We start from the raw sequence: 16,829 nt of genomic DNA, 5'->3' as shown, positions 1-16,829 counted from the left end.
GTTGAATCAAAGTCTCTGAATTTCAATTAAAACGCGGTCTCTAGAGTGTGAAAGTTGCGCACACAAAGTGAGTGTCTGAGTTGTGTTGATAACAGATGTCACTTTTTGTCTATGTCGGCTCACCTTGTGATAAAAATAAAAAGTGATAATAATGTGACATACGGAGCCCTCCAGGTCTTGACAGCTTTTCTAATCAACACTATTCATTTTCAGAGAATTAAAACAGCTCCCACCTTAGAGGGAAAACGTATTAATGATTGATGATGGAGGAAGAAAAAGAAAAAACGGTAACACTTTTAAATGAAGTACTGAGAGTCTGGCACATTTCCGAAAAACACTGTGAAGGACTCGGGTGACAGTCAGGTGGTGTTGGTGTGGCGTCAGTCAGTCCACTCGTGAAGGAACACCAGTAGAGAGTGGTACAGTAGACCTACTGTCACTGTCTACATAACCATCTACATAAGGCCTACGGACAACTGAAAAACACCAACCACCCTAACAGCACAATGCATAGCTGCCCATGCCTCCGTATCCTCGACAGGGATCATTATATGATGCTTCCTCTAACCAGGGGGTCTCATCCAAAACACAACACTTCCTCTCATTCTCCCTGGGTATCGATCACAAGGCATTGTTCAGACTCAGAGTGATAAGCATTTTTTCCCAGTAGTTGATAATTAGAATGCGCATTTTCACAAGAGGTCTATCAACCGTTCCTCCTCTCTCCAGAACAAAAACAAAAGTGGATGCAACGCAAGCTTCAGGGCTGTCTTCCCTTGACTGTCTCCATTGTGTCAGAATGCATGATCAGGCCCAGAGCCGTTTGCATACAGCGGAGGACTTATAGTGGAGTCAGCTGTCGAGCTGTGTAGGCTCCACCAAGGCTGCCTGGTTGGCAGGGTACTGCGTCACTGCGTCAGTGTGTTTCACCCAGGGGGTTGGTTCATCCTTTTTTGTGGTGGTGAGTTTGACTTGAGCACCTCACTCCATACTTGGGTTTTTATTTTCACTTGTTTTTGTCTAGTTTTAACCTGCTGTGGCTCTCGCTCTTGTACTATGTTTTATTGTGTTTTGCTTTTTCCTTGTTATGTAAAGCACTTTGTGACCCTTTGGTCTGCGAAAGGCGCTCTATAAATACATTTTTACTTACTTACGGTACTTACTTACTATAGCTAGTTTTCCAGACGCTAAGCCTAAATCGTTACTTTAAGACTGTACTAACTTTAACAGAAATTAAGTCAAATAACCCTTTAGTCTTTAAAAACAACATAATTGCATCTGCCTGTCTCTCTACATGGAGTTTGTCTTGATACTGAACTATGCTGTTATGTTTTTGTAACTTAGCGCTCGCTAGGTGCTAGCTCACCTCCAGGAAAGCCGTCCCAGATCTCCAGCCGGTCGTAGCGACAGAAGACCCCCGTGGGGGGGGTGGTGTCGGGCTCCAGCTCGAAGCTCTCGAACTCCAGGATGATCTCGGACATCTTGGGGGCGAAGATCATGAAGGTGCAGTCCAGGTTGTTGGGGTACTTCTCGGGGAAACCCGGAGACTTTATGACGCCGCTGTTGGAGGTGAAGTTCCTGGAACATTCCGGACCTGGAGAGGGGAGAGAGGAAGAAGGGGGAGAGGAAGAGATACTTTTGAGTCGGTTGGCGGTTTATTGCTCGTTTGTTTCGGAGGTCCTTTGTGCTTTGTGATAAGGAAGCTCTGGTGCCCCAGCTGGTGTGTTGACCCCACGGTTTATAACCCAGAGAGGGAGACCACCTCCATAGTCTTGCCTTTCAATGGGCTCCTAGGAACACCCCATCCTGGGCACTACATACCATGCCTTCTCCTCATCACTTTCTCATTCTGATGTCTTTTACTCTAAGGCCCAATTTGCACTGGGTGCGTCAACCTTACCTTACCTCAGCGGTGAGTGTGAGTCACATTTAGGCGCCCGTCTTAAACCCACCGGCCCGTGACCAAACCCACCGGCCTCACGCCTCACGCTGACGGCTGCTCCTCGCTCGCTAGAGAGTCGGAGGCTCGCCTATTCAGCGCGTCATTTTCAGCGCGTGAGGCCGACGTGAAAATGATCTACCAGACTACAGTTTCAATGTCTCCAGCTGTAAATATGTATATAATTTTTTTAAATCAACACTTCCGTTATCTGTTTCAAAGCAGCAACCCCACGTAGACTATAATTATATTATGTTAATAAGTTAAAAGAACATCAGGTGAAGGGCAGTCTCTCTCTCTCTTTCTCTCTCTCTCTCTGTCTCTCTCTCTCTCTGTTCGGTATTCTCTTGCCACGGCAACATTGTGTCGCGTGAAATGACATGTCGTTGGCACGAATAGCAAAATATTAAAACCAATAACCTTCCTGTAGAAAGGCTCATGCTCTGAATGATTTGTCTACTACTCTTTCTCTCGTTCTCTCTCTCGCTCTCACACACACCCGGTCTCTGTGTCTCCCTGCGTGTCACGCACACGCGCCGCTGAGGTAAGGTCGGTGGTGTAATTTAGACGTAAGACATTTCTGCGTACCTCAGTAGCTGTGTGTGTGTGTGTATGTGTGTATGTGTGTGTGTGTGTGTGTGTGTGTGTGTGTGTGGTACCTCTGCTGCAGCATGTTAAATCTGTTGCTCTGTCGGTTGGTGTGAGTGTAAACATAAGCCTCAATCACCAGCTAGGACGAATGACTAAACATGCCGCTCGGTTTTGCGTTGCAACCCTCCGCCACTGTGCGACATATGAGAAGTGCTTAGAGAAAATTAGAGCCTCGGCGAAAACAGTCAAGGGGGTTGCACACACACACACACACACACACACACACACACACACACACACACATTCACACACACTCCTCAGTTTTATTTCGCAAGTCAAAACATTTACTCATGCTGCAGCTCCCTCGAGGTTTTGCCTTTCAGCTGATGATGGATGTGAGCAAATCTCACACATTTGTCCCTTCCAATACTATTAAAGACAAAGGATTATGATAATAACATTCGGTGACACTTGATGTGCAAAAATGAGGACAGACATGGCAAGAAATGTGTCTCTGTGGTCTGTACTGTATACTCACAAGAGGGAGCAAAGTAGATTGAATCTTTTCGACTTTCGATCGAAACTTAAAATGTCAATTGAAAGTGGCTTCCCATTTCTGTCAGACTTACAGCAAATTCATCATCACGGGAAGACTAAGTTCAGTGTTTATTCACACGCTGTTATTATGACCATTAGTGGTAGAAAATGTTCAGTGGTTAACGTCATGTCCACATTATTCTGACAACCAATTCATGGGTGTAGGCTGAGTGAAGCTCAAATTGCGGTGCGCCATCGCTTGGACAAAGCGCAGTGTAACAGTCAATGCATCTTAAGTGAATGTGGCAAACTGTCTCTCAAACTGTTTTCTCCCCTGTCATTCAGGCATCTTGCCAGGCCCCCCTAATTCACGACCATCAGGACCACTTTGAAGTGTCTAACGCACGTCAGAAGGAAAAAGAGAGTGGCCTGTTCCTTTCTCTTCCTTCCTGGCAAGGTGAAAGGAGAACAGTTTGAGGCGAGATGACATTTAGTTCCGAGCTAAAAGTTGGATTTCAAACAGCGGGACCGTTTATTCTGCCGTATTACCTCCTTTTCTTTCTTTTGGAAAATGTTTCGATTTTGACATGGGAAAATGCCACTGTAAAATGCCACTCCCGGGGATGTGGTCTTCCTGGGCTCTGTGGGTCTCCTCTTAGGCTCTCACCCTGTCCAAACTCTGGGGGGACCGTGGCGGAAGGAGACTGGGGGGAAGCTTCGGTGCCCAGAAGCAAAGTAGAGTTCTCTGGACTCTTTTCATAGCAGATCCCCAGTTGTCCGTAAGTAAGTGCACTATATTGGACTGCTGCAGAGTTCACAGTAGAAAGAACGACTCAAAGACCAGGTCGGTAGAGGTAGAGCTTTTGGAGCTCTGAACTCTCTATTCTGCCTGTTGCTGTTGTCTTACGTAGCACTCGACAAACACAGAATTCGGGCCTGCGAAATCGCTTCAGATTGCTACGAATGCCTGGTGAGTCCAGGCCTAGGGCAAGTGGGGTATATGTAGGCAGCATCAAAGAGGACTGTGGTGGTCAGGATAGATAAAGCATCGGGCCCTGTCCTGTATGCTCTCCCTGTGGCATAATCCCATGTCATCACCATCGCCTCCATCCCTTTCTGCCTTTCATTCAGCCTCAGGTAGACGGGTAGGACAAACAACAAGAAAAGCCATTGTAAGCCTTTGTGTGCATGCTTTAAAAAAAAATATGATTGCCACAGTAGAAAGAGATCAAAACAAAACAAGAGAGAATAAAGTATGGTCCAGTCGTCCTCTAGGCGAGATAATCAGCTAACAGATCTCTTTTATCTCTCTCTACAGGGGTGTTCCCTCTGCCCCTAGCTCTCCATCTTACCCATGATGCTTTGTGTTGTGTGCATGCATGGCATTTACATGCTCGGGCTGTTTACTGAGATGTGTGTGCGTGCGTGTGCTTCTGGAAAATATATGTGACATTGTTAGCTATCACGCTAACTCACAGGCCCCTTTTTCTCTCTCTGTGTCACGTTTTATTGCCGTTGTTATTTATGTTATCTGGGTGGATCCATCAGCCCAAAGAGTAAAGCAGTGAAGGCGAAATCTCATGAGAGAAAGACGGAGAATTGAAATGGCAAACAAGATGCACAGGGCCTGTAAATAAGACAGAGCGTTTCACCGAGAAGCAAATAAACTTCTCCAAGTGATGCTCAGCCGAGCGCATCCCATCAACAGCCTCTCTCCTCCACAGCTCACCACCACTGCACGCACACACACACACGCACGCACACACACACACACACACACACACACACACACACACACACACACACACACACACACACACACACACACACACACACACACACACAAGGGTAAACATACATATCACTTTATATGAGACTAAACAGACAATTCAAGACAGTCTACCACTCGTTTTAAACAAACTGTGGAATTTATGACAAGATGTAAAAAAAAGAGTTGAAAACCTAACGTTTGTGACTAGTCACTAAGCGGTAGCTCATGTTTATAGCCCTCCATAATGGCTTCTTTAGTGCCTTTCTCACACTCTTGTGTATATTGAATGTATCACTTCTGGGTGGCAAGGTAAACAGTTACTCTTGCGCAGACTTAGTGGAGTTTATTTAACAAGGGCAAGTCAGGGCTTGTTAAATATATATAGATTTCACAAATGATTTAATCGCAACCTCCCAAATGTTACAGATTTACGCTTTGAAATGTCAACAGGGGAGTTGAGCTTCTTTCAGAAAGCCACTGTGTGTTTTCATCACAACATTTGCAACTTGTAGTGTAGGTGGTGAATGCAGGCTGTAGACAGTGTGTTAATCATTGGGTGACATTGCTACAAGGTGCATACCTTTGACATGACTGGCTCTCTCCCTCCGCGGTCAGGGCTGTTAAGAGACCGGAGCCTTAATGGCCTGAGGTGTTGTTCTAACTCTGCTCAGCAAATCACCACTGTTTATTTTGCATGTGGTGGTAGAGTTGATAATTAGCACAGACCCCCCCACTACCGGCCCTTCTCTCTACCCTTCAGTTCCACTGACAGCAGGGTTAAAGGGCGGTGGAGAATTAACTCTTTGGACGCAAAATCAAACATTAACATGGTAGGTGTGGACACACACACGCACGCACGCACGCACACACACACACACACACACACACACACGCACACACACACACACACACACACACGCACACACACACACACACACACACACGCACACACACACACACACACACACACACACACGCATTCACACACACACACACACACACACACACACACACACACACACACACACACACGCACACACACACGCACACACACACACACACACACACGCACACACACACACACACGCATTCACACACACACACACACACACACTCACTGACATGGCATTTAGCGTGTCAGCTTAGCTGATTGCATCACTTCCCCCCTGGTCTGGTCAGTGAAGGATGACAGAGAGAATGAATGTGGGCCCTCCTGCAGCTCCACCAAAGAGAGAGTTTGTGTCTTACGTTTCCATAGGGGCAGAGTGTGTTTCGGGGGTAGGGGGGTGGAGGGGGGGGGGGGGGGGGGGTGACGGTGAGTCTATGGTGCCAGATGTGACCTATGCCATCTGAGCGTGCGGCACATAAAAGCAGAGCCGGCCCACGTGCCCACCATCCCCCCCCCCCCCCCACACCCACAATCTACCTCTCACTCCCCCACGTCAGTGTTGACACAGGTGTCCTCGTAAAAAGAACGCCGGCATGGTGGTGACATGATAAACGGCTTTAGTGGACGAAATGCCGATGATAGTGCTATTCGGTTAAGGCGGGGGCTACGGACCCCCCCCCGCCCTCCCCTCTCCCCCTCTCCTCCCCCTTTCACTCCCCCCCCCTGCTGAGCAGTATCACAGAGAGAGGAGGTTCGGGGGGGACACTGGCACCCTCGCTGCTTCTCCCAACTCTGCCCACTTCAATGGGGCTAAGCGGCAGCCTTGATGTGGGGCGCTGAGCAAATTGCAGAGCTGTTAACCAGAAGCACATGCTTCTTTTTTTCAGGGGGGATTTTTGGGGAGGAAAGCTTGAGGAGGAAGACTTAAGTGAGACAAGATGACAATATAAATATAGAGGCTTCTGTTAAGAGAGGATGAGGCTGTTTGTCTTATGAAATCCTGCGAGCGTTAAGGGACCCGTTTGGTTTCGAGTCGATTGTTCCACCGAGTAAGCCACCTGTGTGTGTGTGTGTGTGTGTGTGTGTGTGTGTGTGTGTACGCTGTGATGGTAGGAGGGTGGGTGAGTCCAGCATCAGACAGTACCAGGAAACCCGTCTGTCCAAACCAACTGTCTGTCATCATAGGTGGAGTGCCTCCATCCATACATACAGTACATACACACACATCCCTTCAGCTCGGAACTCATGTCTCTCTTTCTTTCTGTCTTTTTCTCTCTTCTCTGTCTGTGTTCATCATTCATTCTCTCCCTCCCCTCCAGCCCTCTCAGCCAGTGGAGCGAGGCTGACAATTTGCTGCCCATAAAATAAATAGCTTTGGCTAATTAAGATGCCTGGATTGAAATAGCGAGGTGATTTGAAAAGCAATGGAGGACCACAAACAACCTGTTCTGTTCTCTCCCAATTAGACATTCCTCTGCTCTGCTGCCTCCGCCGCTGATGAGAGCCAGCGCTGCTCTCCAGGTCCATCACTAAGATGGTGTGTGTGTGTGTGTGTGTGTGTGTGTGTGCGCGTGTGTGTGTGTGCGTGTGTGTGTGTGCGTGTGTGTGTGTGTGTGTGTGTGTGTGCGCGTGTGTGTGTGTGTGTGTGTGTGCGTGTGTTTGTGTGTGCGTGTGTGTGTGTGTGTGTGCATGTGTGTGTGTGCGTGTGTGTGTGCGCGTGTGTGTGTGTGTGTGTGTGTGTGTGTGTGTGTGCGTGTGTGTGCGTGTGTGTGTGTGTGTGTGTGCGTGTGTGTGTGTGTGCGTGCGGGTGTGTGTGTATGTATGTGCGTGTGTGTGTGTGTGCGTGTGTGCGCGTGTGTGCATGTGTGTGTGTGCGTGTGTGCGTATGTGTGTGTGCGTATGTGTGTTCGTGCGTGCATGCGTGTGTGTACCCTCCCACCCATCTGACCCTGAATCCTTATTTACCTCAGAGAAAAGGCAGCACCATTCCCCGAGGCTGATCTTTGCCCTCGCCCTTAACCGATGAGGTGTGTACACACGGCGTTCCTTCATTCCCTCTCATTTGGAAGTACCGCGCGCATTCCTCCCATTCCTTCCCTCCCACCGCTATCGGTGGAAACATCTGTGTATCATCTGTGTATCGTCATTAAGTTTACATGTGTTAGCCAACACAGACCGGCTGATGTTATCCTGCTAATCGTAACACCCCGGTGTTGATAAGCCTTACCTAATCACAGCCTGCTCCTCTCTAACGAACGGCAGCTTTTTTAATTGATCTCAGAGAACATCGCCTCGGCGGCAAACTCGGCGCTCGTGCAGTCAAAACATTGCACAATCTCCACAACGAAAACATGCTTCTGCTGCCAGAGAGGAACTGGCGCAGATGAGCCCCCGTGGAGTCTACAGGGGACGGTCCTGGAGCAAAAACATCCACAGTACGTTTACCATCCTGGGCTATATCTATTGCAACCCCCCCCCCCCTCCCTCCCTCCTCCCTCCTCTCTGGCTCAACACATCTAAAGACACATATTTCTCCATATCTCAACACCCTGCATTCACTACTTTTTCCCAATCGCCCCGGAGGCCCAAAACGGCTCATTTATAATCAGTCCCATATAATGGATGAGACTGGGAAATACCTAATCATGAGAAGAATGCAGCGTGAGCGATTTAACTGCCTCATCAAGAGAGAATGCTGCACTTCACTGGAGTGTGTTTCTGTGTGTGTGGGTGTGTGTGTGTGTGTGTGTGTGTGGTAGGTCCTTTTGATCTGATATAAATGCACATACTCTTCCAACTCTGCCACACACACACACACACACCCACACACACACGCTAACCCAGCTTAAAAGAGAACCTTGCTTGTCATCCATTTTCTCTTGGGGTCACCCAGGGCTATCCCAGAGACTAGCGGTGGGTTCATTCATGAGATGAGTCCACGGCACCTGTCAGGGTCTCAGTCACTCAGTGGAAATATACAACCCCACCTCCCTTCCCTCCCTCTACAGCCCGTAAACACAGGAAGTCAACACCAGCACGGCAGGAAATGCGGATACCTCATTACACGTCATTGGTAGTTGTGCACGATTCACAACAGAAGGTCACCTGCTACAGCTAGCTTACAAAACACGTGGGGGGAGAATGATTGATCTGTTTGTAGTATAGTGAACATATCATGTACACCCTATTGTGATTGGATAATACCTTGACGCGTAAGTGCCGAGAATGAATCACGAGCCACCGAAAGGAAATGTCGAGCATCCTTCTCTCTACTCTCATTCGATTCACAACAAGGTTTTTAAATTATTTTTTTACTATACTTATTATCTGATGAAACATCCCAAAGTCTCTCCTCACCGGTTTTGAAGATCTCGTAGCGGATGGAGAAGCCTGCTCCGTGGGTCTCGTAGTCAGACACAAACTTGATGTAGAGCTGGTTCCCTGACGACACCACGGGCGAGGGGGCGATCTTGCCACAGTACTTCCCCACCAGCTGACCGCTCTCGTTCACTCCGTCACGCACCTCCACATAGTCGTACCTGGGCAGAGGAGGAGAGAGAGGGGAGAAGAGAACCGGTCAGTCGCATGTCGTTGTGGAAGTCAGACAGCTTATACACCTGGACACATTTGCATGAATGCATGCGTACATACACGCGCACGCACGTGCACGCGCACATGCACGTGCCCTCATGCATGCACAAGCTTGCACGCACACGCACACACACACAGACACACTCTCTCACACACACACACACACACACACGCACACACACACACACGCACACGCACACCATGACGAATCAGTGTTGATGGATCGGCACCTGAGTGCATGTTATTATGTTAATGATCTCCTTGATCTGTGCCGGCGAACGAGAAACATCCTCAGTAATAATGAGGTCGCTCAGGTTAAGTACAATGAACAGGTGGGCTCGTGGGTGACTCATATCCGCTCTATATGTGGCATCAGATCCACGTACGTACTGGAGCTAATGCTAGACACTGCAGACGTTTCACAACAATGGCCACAGCTGCAGCTGGGGTGTAGTTTTACAGTACAACCTTATTCTGCTGAAGCTCTGCTGTCTGTCAGTGGCATAGAATGGCTATGTCCACCCTGTAAGTGAGACTTGGAGAAGGAGGGGTGTGGTGTGTCCGTGTGTGTGTGTGTGTGTGTGTGTGTGGGTTCTCTGGTGATTGTGTTATACCCCCTGGAGGCAGGTAGAGTCAGATCAGACGCAGGTTAATACTATCGTGCGGTGACTTCATTGGGACTGCTGCTCATGCGCTTCACACACGCTCCGAAGCCTACTCCAATGACATCTCAGACCGACGGCTATTGACGTGAGGAACTGCCTAATTGAGTCAGCGACAAGCTTAAGTCCGGGTCAGGAAAACGGCCCCATCACACACACACACACACACGCACACACACACACACACACACATTGTGAGTGAGTGTGTGTCTACATGTGTGTGTTTGCGTGTGTTTATGTGTGTGTGTGTGTGTGTGTGTGTGTGTGTGTGTGTGTGTGTGTGTGTGTGTGTGTGTGTGTGTGTGTGCAGGAGAGATGAATCCAGAATAAGAAAAACAAATCCTCTTGGTTATTATTGTGATTGACAGGGCGAGTGCTCTAAGGTGAACCGTGTGGGTTCAGGTTTCCATGGTATTTAATCGCCCATAACACCATTCCCAATAAATTCAGCTCAGTGGGGTACTTATCTAATGTATTCTTGCTCCAACCTTACGACCCGCTGTCTTCTCCCTCCATCCTCCTCATTACTGTCTAGCATTAAAAAAACATAACCTGGACCCCAGCGTGCACGCGCACACACACACACACACACACACACACACACACACACACACGCACGAAGTATGTGCAAAAATATGTGCCTCCTAAGGCAAAAGGGTTCTGCTTTCCTAGTTACACCCCATTACAGTCAAAACACCTACCTTCCTTAGTGAGGTTAAATGCACTTAATGCTTCGGTATATTCGCACAAAAGGCGATTTTCTACTGTGAGTGATGGTTCGGGGTGGGCGAGCGCCTCTGGGGGGAGACATGTATCCACATGCTCACCCCTCAACCCCCCCCGAAATGGTTTCCTCCACCTGCCTTGAATTAAAATGGGGGTGTATTTGTAAAAGAGTTTAACGAAGGCACCACGGGCGCGCTGCGGGAGAGGGGGGGTAGCGCACACTGGGTTTACAGGGTCATTAGGACGGGGTTATGGCCGCTCGCAGGGGGGGCAGGTAGGGGCGTCGGAGGCAAGGAGGGGGTGAATAAAAGGGAGAATACGAGAAGCATTGTCGCTCTCTGAAACGGGGGTCCCCTGAAAGGGGGGTGTAATGTGGGAGGGGGATAACTTCACCTTAGATTTCGATTAGATTCAACTTAGATTCGACACCTTATGTTTCTCCCTGGTTTGCTCTGACTGGGAGTGACACCACCGACCACCCCGCCATCACCCAGCTGCATCAACCGTTCTCTTCTCTCACTCCAGATCCCCTCGACGATAAAAGACTGCCACACGGAGCGAACACACAAGTTATATATATACCCGAAAGCTTTTCACCTCTCCAGAGAACCGACACGGTACCGGTACCCCTAGGGGCCGTGGTCTTGACTGCGTGAGCGTGCCTGTGATATTCCAGTGTAAATCAGCCGTTGTGCTGTTTGGCTTTTTCTCTGCTGGTTCGTGATGTCAGAACCCGGTCCTCTTTCTCTGCCAGGCAGCTGTAGCAACAGCCCTGGTTGGGCTCGCACGAATACAACCCTATTTCACAGAGCTACTTTATCAGTGTGCTTGAGTCACGTAAAAAAAAAGGAAAGAAGAAAGAAAAAGGCCATATAGGGGATTTATCATGGTGCATTTCCTCAGGAATTGGTGGTATTTCCCATGCTTTTACAACACAATGACCATGAACAGTCTCATTGTCCAATTGACAAGGAAGGAGGCTACGCATTCTAGAACTCACTGTGGCATCAGTCTTTGAGTAGATGTCCACATTATGTACATGACCGTCGTTCGTTCACAGCAGGTTAAGAGTCATAAAGAAAACATTGTGGCTTTCGAGAAGCATACCAGACACTGCGCATCTATAGCTGTACTGTATAGTATAGCTTATCTCATCATGTGCCACAATAATGATATGCAGTCATGTCAGTGCAGTTTGTCCCTGTACTGTTACTGTGCTGTCCAGTATTTCTCCCTCTCCCTGTGTGAGGTAATAAGGCTGCGTTCGCTAGCTGCAGTCCTCCTGTCCGTTCCGTGCTCGCGGCAGAGGGCATCAATCTTCCGCAGCGCTGCTCGGTTCTATCTGCCGACTTATAATTCACCTCAGTGCCTCTCTGCCTCTGCAGCCCTCCTCCTCTCCTCCTCTCCTCCTCTCCTCCTCTCCTCCTCTCCTCCTCTCCTCCTCTCCTCCTCCTCTCCTACTCTCCTCCTCCTCTCCTACTCTCCTCCTCTCTGCCTCTGCAGCCCTCCTCCTCTCCTCCTCTCCTCCTCTCCTCCTCTCCTCCTCCTCTCCTCCTCTCCTCCTCTCCTCCTCTCCTCCTCCTCCTCTCCTCCTCTCCTCCTCCTCTCCTACCGGCGAAAATCTGAGCGTTGCCAGGCGTTTAAAAAATTGATGCAGAGATGCATCACAGAGGAGGAGAGAGTAAGCTTGAGGAGTGCTGCGGCTGAGGGGCTGGCTGTGTGTGTGTGTGTGTGTGTCTGTGTGAGTCAAGGAGGAAAGGATTCCAAAAAGAACCCCCTGGCCCGGCCACAGAACCACTGTTTCCATCCAGACTTTTCCGCAGTGTCCTTTTCTCAGTTGCAGGGGGCCTTTTCTTTTCCCCCTCACATAGTAATGCTTAGCACCTCCCGAAAACCTGTTTATTGCATTTCTACTCTGGCACATCATCGGCCTCCGCCTCAGATGGACCTCGTAAAAAGGAGGCACAGTGGGAGATGAAGGATGTGCAGATGGAGAAGGAATAGGCCCTGGGGCTTTTTTAGGCAGCTTATGAGGAAGGAGAGGTCCCTCGACGTTGTCTCTGAGCATTTTCTCGCAGTCTAATGACTCTGGTCGCAGAGACCAGACAGAGCCAGACAAGAGCCAGAACCCAGGCGGGTTCTGTTCCAGCAGGTCCACGTGCACGTGTTCCGACCGAGCCGCCCAGCCCAGCCCAGCCCAGCCTGTAGCCATCTCTTTGTGAGGTTCTGTTCGACGCTTAAGAAAGACCTTGGCTAGCCAGACGTATGAAATGTGGCACTAATAACCCACTTGTGTAAGCACCTGCGGGGGTCTCGAACCCCTGTTTGTGAGGCCTCTGAGATGAGAGACGGCTGTTAACAATCACAATGTCAGAGACACCCTGGAGTACGGAGAGAGAGAGAGAGGGGGGGGGGCGGGTGGGCGCACTCATCCAAACACACTGGCCTACTTTTGGAAACCGGACGGTCTCCCTCTTGCCTACTTCTCATTTCTCTCTCCTTCTGACCCCACCGAGTTAAATTTAGATCCCCGCCACAGAGGCACAGTATCATAATTTGTTATGTTTTTTTGTTTTGGTTGTTTTTGCTTTCTTACAGACAATGAGATACAGCTGAGCCGTAGTAGCCTGACTTTTAACAACCGATTCGTCTGTCTGCTACAGGCCGGGTGGGCCAGCGTCGTCGAGCCTGCCAACACCCCCCGACAACAACCCCACACACACACACAGCTGCCTGCCTCCTGCTGCAGCAACGCTAATGGTGAAAATGGGTCTGCCAATCCAGAGGGGAAATTAAAGCAAAAAAAAAAGGATGAATCTAATTCTCTACAACGTTCGCTTCGGCGCCTCAAATGTATTAGCCTGCCTTCTTCTTTCTGCAGGGAGAGAGAGAGAGAGAAAGCCATCCAGCAGTGTCAAACGAGAACATTAGCCCACCTCACGAAGGCAAAGAGAGGAGGCGATGAACCACAGGCTAACAATATAACAGAGTCGACGCCTCGAGCTTTTCCTTTCGAAATAATCTGGTTCTCTCTCTCTCTTAAAACGTTTGATATGTTTTTGAGAAATTAAATGTGATCCTGGGTGAGGAATAACAATTTGAAACACGCTACTTGCCTGACACAATAATGTACAGTTCTTAAACAGCCCGTTTACAAAACACCAGTGGGACCAGTTAAAGCAAAATGTTCTTTACTATTTGCTCCCTTGATAGAATTGTATAAAAACACTGTCCAAGTTTTTCTCTGTGGTGTTTCTTTCTGGACCTGTAGCTAAAGTGAACTAATCACATGAAAACATGTCACACTGAACGTTTCAAAACATCTCAGGGTTAAACAAACTGAGTGGAAAAGCCCAGACAACAGAGGTGGGACAGCTCACCGAGGCCGTGGGAGACTTGACAGGAAAAGCCTGTTGTCAGCTGTCAAGAAATCTGGCTTGAAACTTTAAGTGTTCGCAAAACGGCTAACAAACTGTCACTTAGGACCAAGGCATAACATCATTACCGTTTCGTACAAGCGGCCGAGACAAGTTTATCTCCATATTTCTTTTCCCAGCCTGGAGGGGACATACCTCAACTGAGACAAACTGCGCTTTCCTTCAGCATGTGACATTCATTAACCCGCGCTAAAATAATAGTCGCCCACCCTCCCAGGCCCCGTTCAAGGTTCGTAATGACCTTGCGTCAGTCCCTCTGACAGACAAGGAAGGAACGGGGCAGTAACACAGTCTACGTCTAAGTGTCCTGAAATAAAAACACACTCTAATCGAGTTATTAACTTTGTGATTTCAGACTGCCTGAGCGCGGGGAAAGACCTGCAGTTCACCGAGCCGAAATGGAAACTTGGACGTGAAGCGTCAAGGGGTGTCCGAAGCAATCAGGGTCTTTTTTATACCGTCTCTCCCCCCAGTTCTCCAGTCCTGGAGCCTGAATGGAATGATTCGGGAAGAGATTAGAGTTGAAACCCAGTGGTTCAGAACCTGACGACCCCACCCCGGCGGTGGAAGCCACCGTCCTGAGACCTGATTGATTAGAAGCAAAGTGTTTAGAAGTGGGCGAAGTGGGAGTGGGGTGCTGTTTCTTTTGGTCACCACCACGCACACATGGATGGATATTCCCCACCCCAAAGGCAACAGCTGTATCAGGGCTTTGGGGTGTCACTCCCTCAAGCCCAGCTCAGCACTTAAATTTTTAGATTCTTACTGGTTTGGATTCGTGCGGGGGCCTTTAGTGGTGCGCTTTCATAAACGGCAATTATCATTAGCATTGATGGATTTAGCGTGCCTCCATCCATTAGGTTTTCTAATTACACTGTTGAAGGATCCGCGTAGCCAAAAATCTGATTAATGAATTTGCTGTATTTAGACCCAATTATTGCATCTCACTCCTATTACACATACAATAATACTTTATTAGGAAATACGAGAGCAGACAGAATGGGAGAAGTAGCCCGAGGGGATCCTCCTTGCTTGTACTTGGCGCTGGCTCTCACTAGACAAGAGGAAGGGACGAGAGGGGGAGAGAGAGAGAGGGGGAAATAGAACCGACCACAAAAGCTACTACTGTTAGCGAGCCCACCAGACCCCCCTGTCCTTGTCACACATGTGAGGGTCAGTGCTGTTTTAGCCTCTCGGGAGGCGAGATATGTTCAGCTGACATGTTCTATATGCTCTAGTCTAGAGCCTACAGGAGGTCCCAGGGACCAAAACAAATCAGATCATATTGAAAATGTCTGCTTTCGCATGCGCTCACGAGATCATTTACACGCACGCAAACCATAAGTCATGACAAATAGGTCACGGTAACGTGATAACAGAGGTTGTAAACTAACATGGTTTGTTATGGTCATAAATTAGGTGTGGCGTAGTTGGAGCATAACAAGATTTAGCAGGGTTCCATATCTATGATCTCTGATATCTAGTCAGCATACTCTGGCAAAGAGCTTAGAATTGAGTGAGACACAAACAAACCAGATTTCGTTAGACTTCACCTGTAAATTGGCTAAATGTAGGGTATAGGTTAATAATTAAATAAATAATAACTAACCCTAACCCTAACCATAATAATAATAATAATAGATTTAGATAATAGATAATAGTCTATATGTGAAGTTAAACCTTAAATTGAAGCAATTGTTATATTTTTGTGGTTGTGGGAAAGCATGGGTTTGAGGTATTACCCATTTTCCATAACACATCTCGTTACCATAATGAATGAATGAATGAATGAATGAATGGTCTTTATTGTCATTGATATAGTACAGGTACCAAACAACGACATTTGGGAGGGGTGGCTCCCCTGGTGCTAGGAAAGAAAAAAAAACTAAAAAAACAAGAAGGGAAAGGAGCTGGTTTACATAAATAAAGGCTATGTACACTATCCACTATACTATACTGTACAGATAAAACACTGTGCTGTACTCTATGCTATGCTATACCTATTCTAACATTTCCTATTCGTTCCTATAAACGAAGCAGGAATTACTAACCGTAATTAATTCCAAAACGGCCCACGGCAGAATGGAAATATGCATTTAGCGCCAGTATTCCATGCATATTGACGTTTGGCGATATGAATATTTAGCTGTTCGTGCTACTGAGAACCCCACCGGCCTGTTTTCTAGGAAGTGCAGAACAGCATTAACTGGGAGATAGGGTGACTGTGGAACATTACACTCAGCGATCCCCAACCGAGCCTTATGCAACATCGCTGTTATACATTTCCTTCTAAGACAAAGTTACACAAGTAAGTACAACAGTGTAACAGTATAAAGGCAAAAAAAAAAAAAAAGAAGAAGCTGAAATTGGAAAAGAAAGAGAGAAAAAAAAAACACAGGCCAATATGGTAGACAAGGAGGAGCGGGGTCCTCATATTGTCATTTCTCAGGGCCATTACAGGTGGAATGGGCTCCCATTTGTCCCACCTTGACATTTGAGAGGATCTGTGATTACACAGAAGAACAGGGGGGAAGAGGAGTGCTCCAGAGGGGACCCGGCACAGTGTCAATTATAGACCGTTGTTACAACAATGGGAAGTCAAGGGTAAAAAAAGAGGGGGGAGGGATGTGGGTTATGTGGCACGGCAGGGGGGGAGACACGAACCGTCTTCCATTAAAAACACAAC

At 48.1% G+C, this 16,829-nt stretch overlaps 1 protein-coding gene across 2 annotated transcripts in view; it reads right to left on the bottom strand.

The window, feature by feature from the left end:
• The window catches only part of nrp1a (neuropilin 1a), a 62,054-nt gene that overhangs the window by 31,871 nt on the left and 13,354 nt on the right, over positions 1-16,829 (bottom strand). For both annotated transcript variants that reach the window (XM_080543988.1, XM_080543989.1), the window contains exons 4-5: positions 9,085-9,266; positions 1,367-1,594 (exon numbers count right to left, since the gene is read on the bottom strand). In XM_080543988.1, coding sequence (XP_080400114.1) covers positions 1,367-1,594; positions 9,085-9,266 — 410 coding nt within the window. The remainder of the gene's footprint in view (positions 1-1,366; positions 1,595-9,084; positions 9,267-16,829) is intronic.

The sequence above is a fragment of the Nansenia antarctica genome (genome assembly GCF_963989245.1).
Source record: "Nansenia antarctica genome assembly, chromosome: 13".
Classification (NCBI taxonomy): Eukaryota; Metazoa; Chordata; class Actinopteri; order Argentiniformes; family Microstomatidae; genus Nansenia; species Nansenia antarctica.
This window is presented reverse-complemented; position numbering and strand designations above follow the sequence as displayed.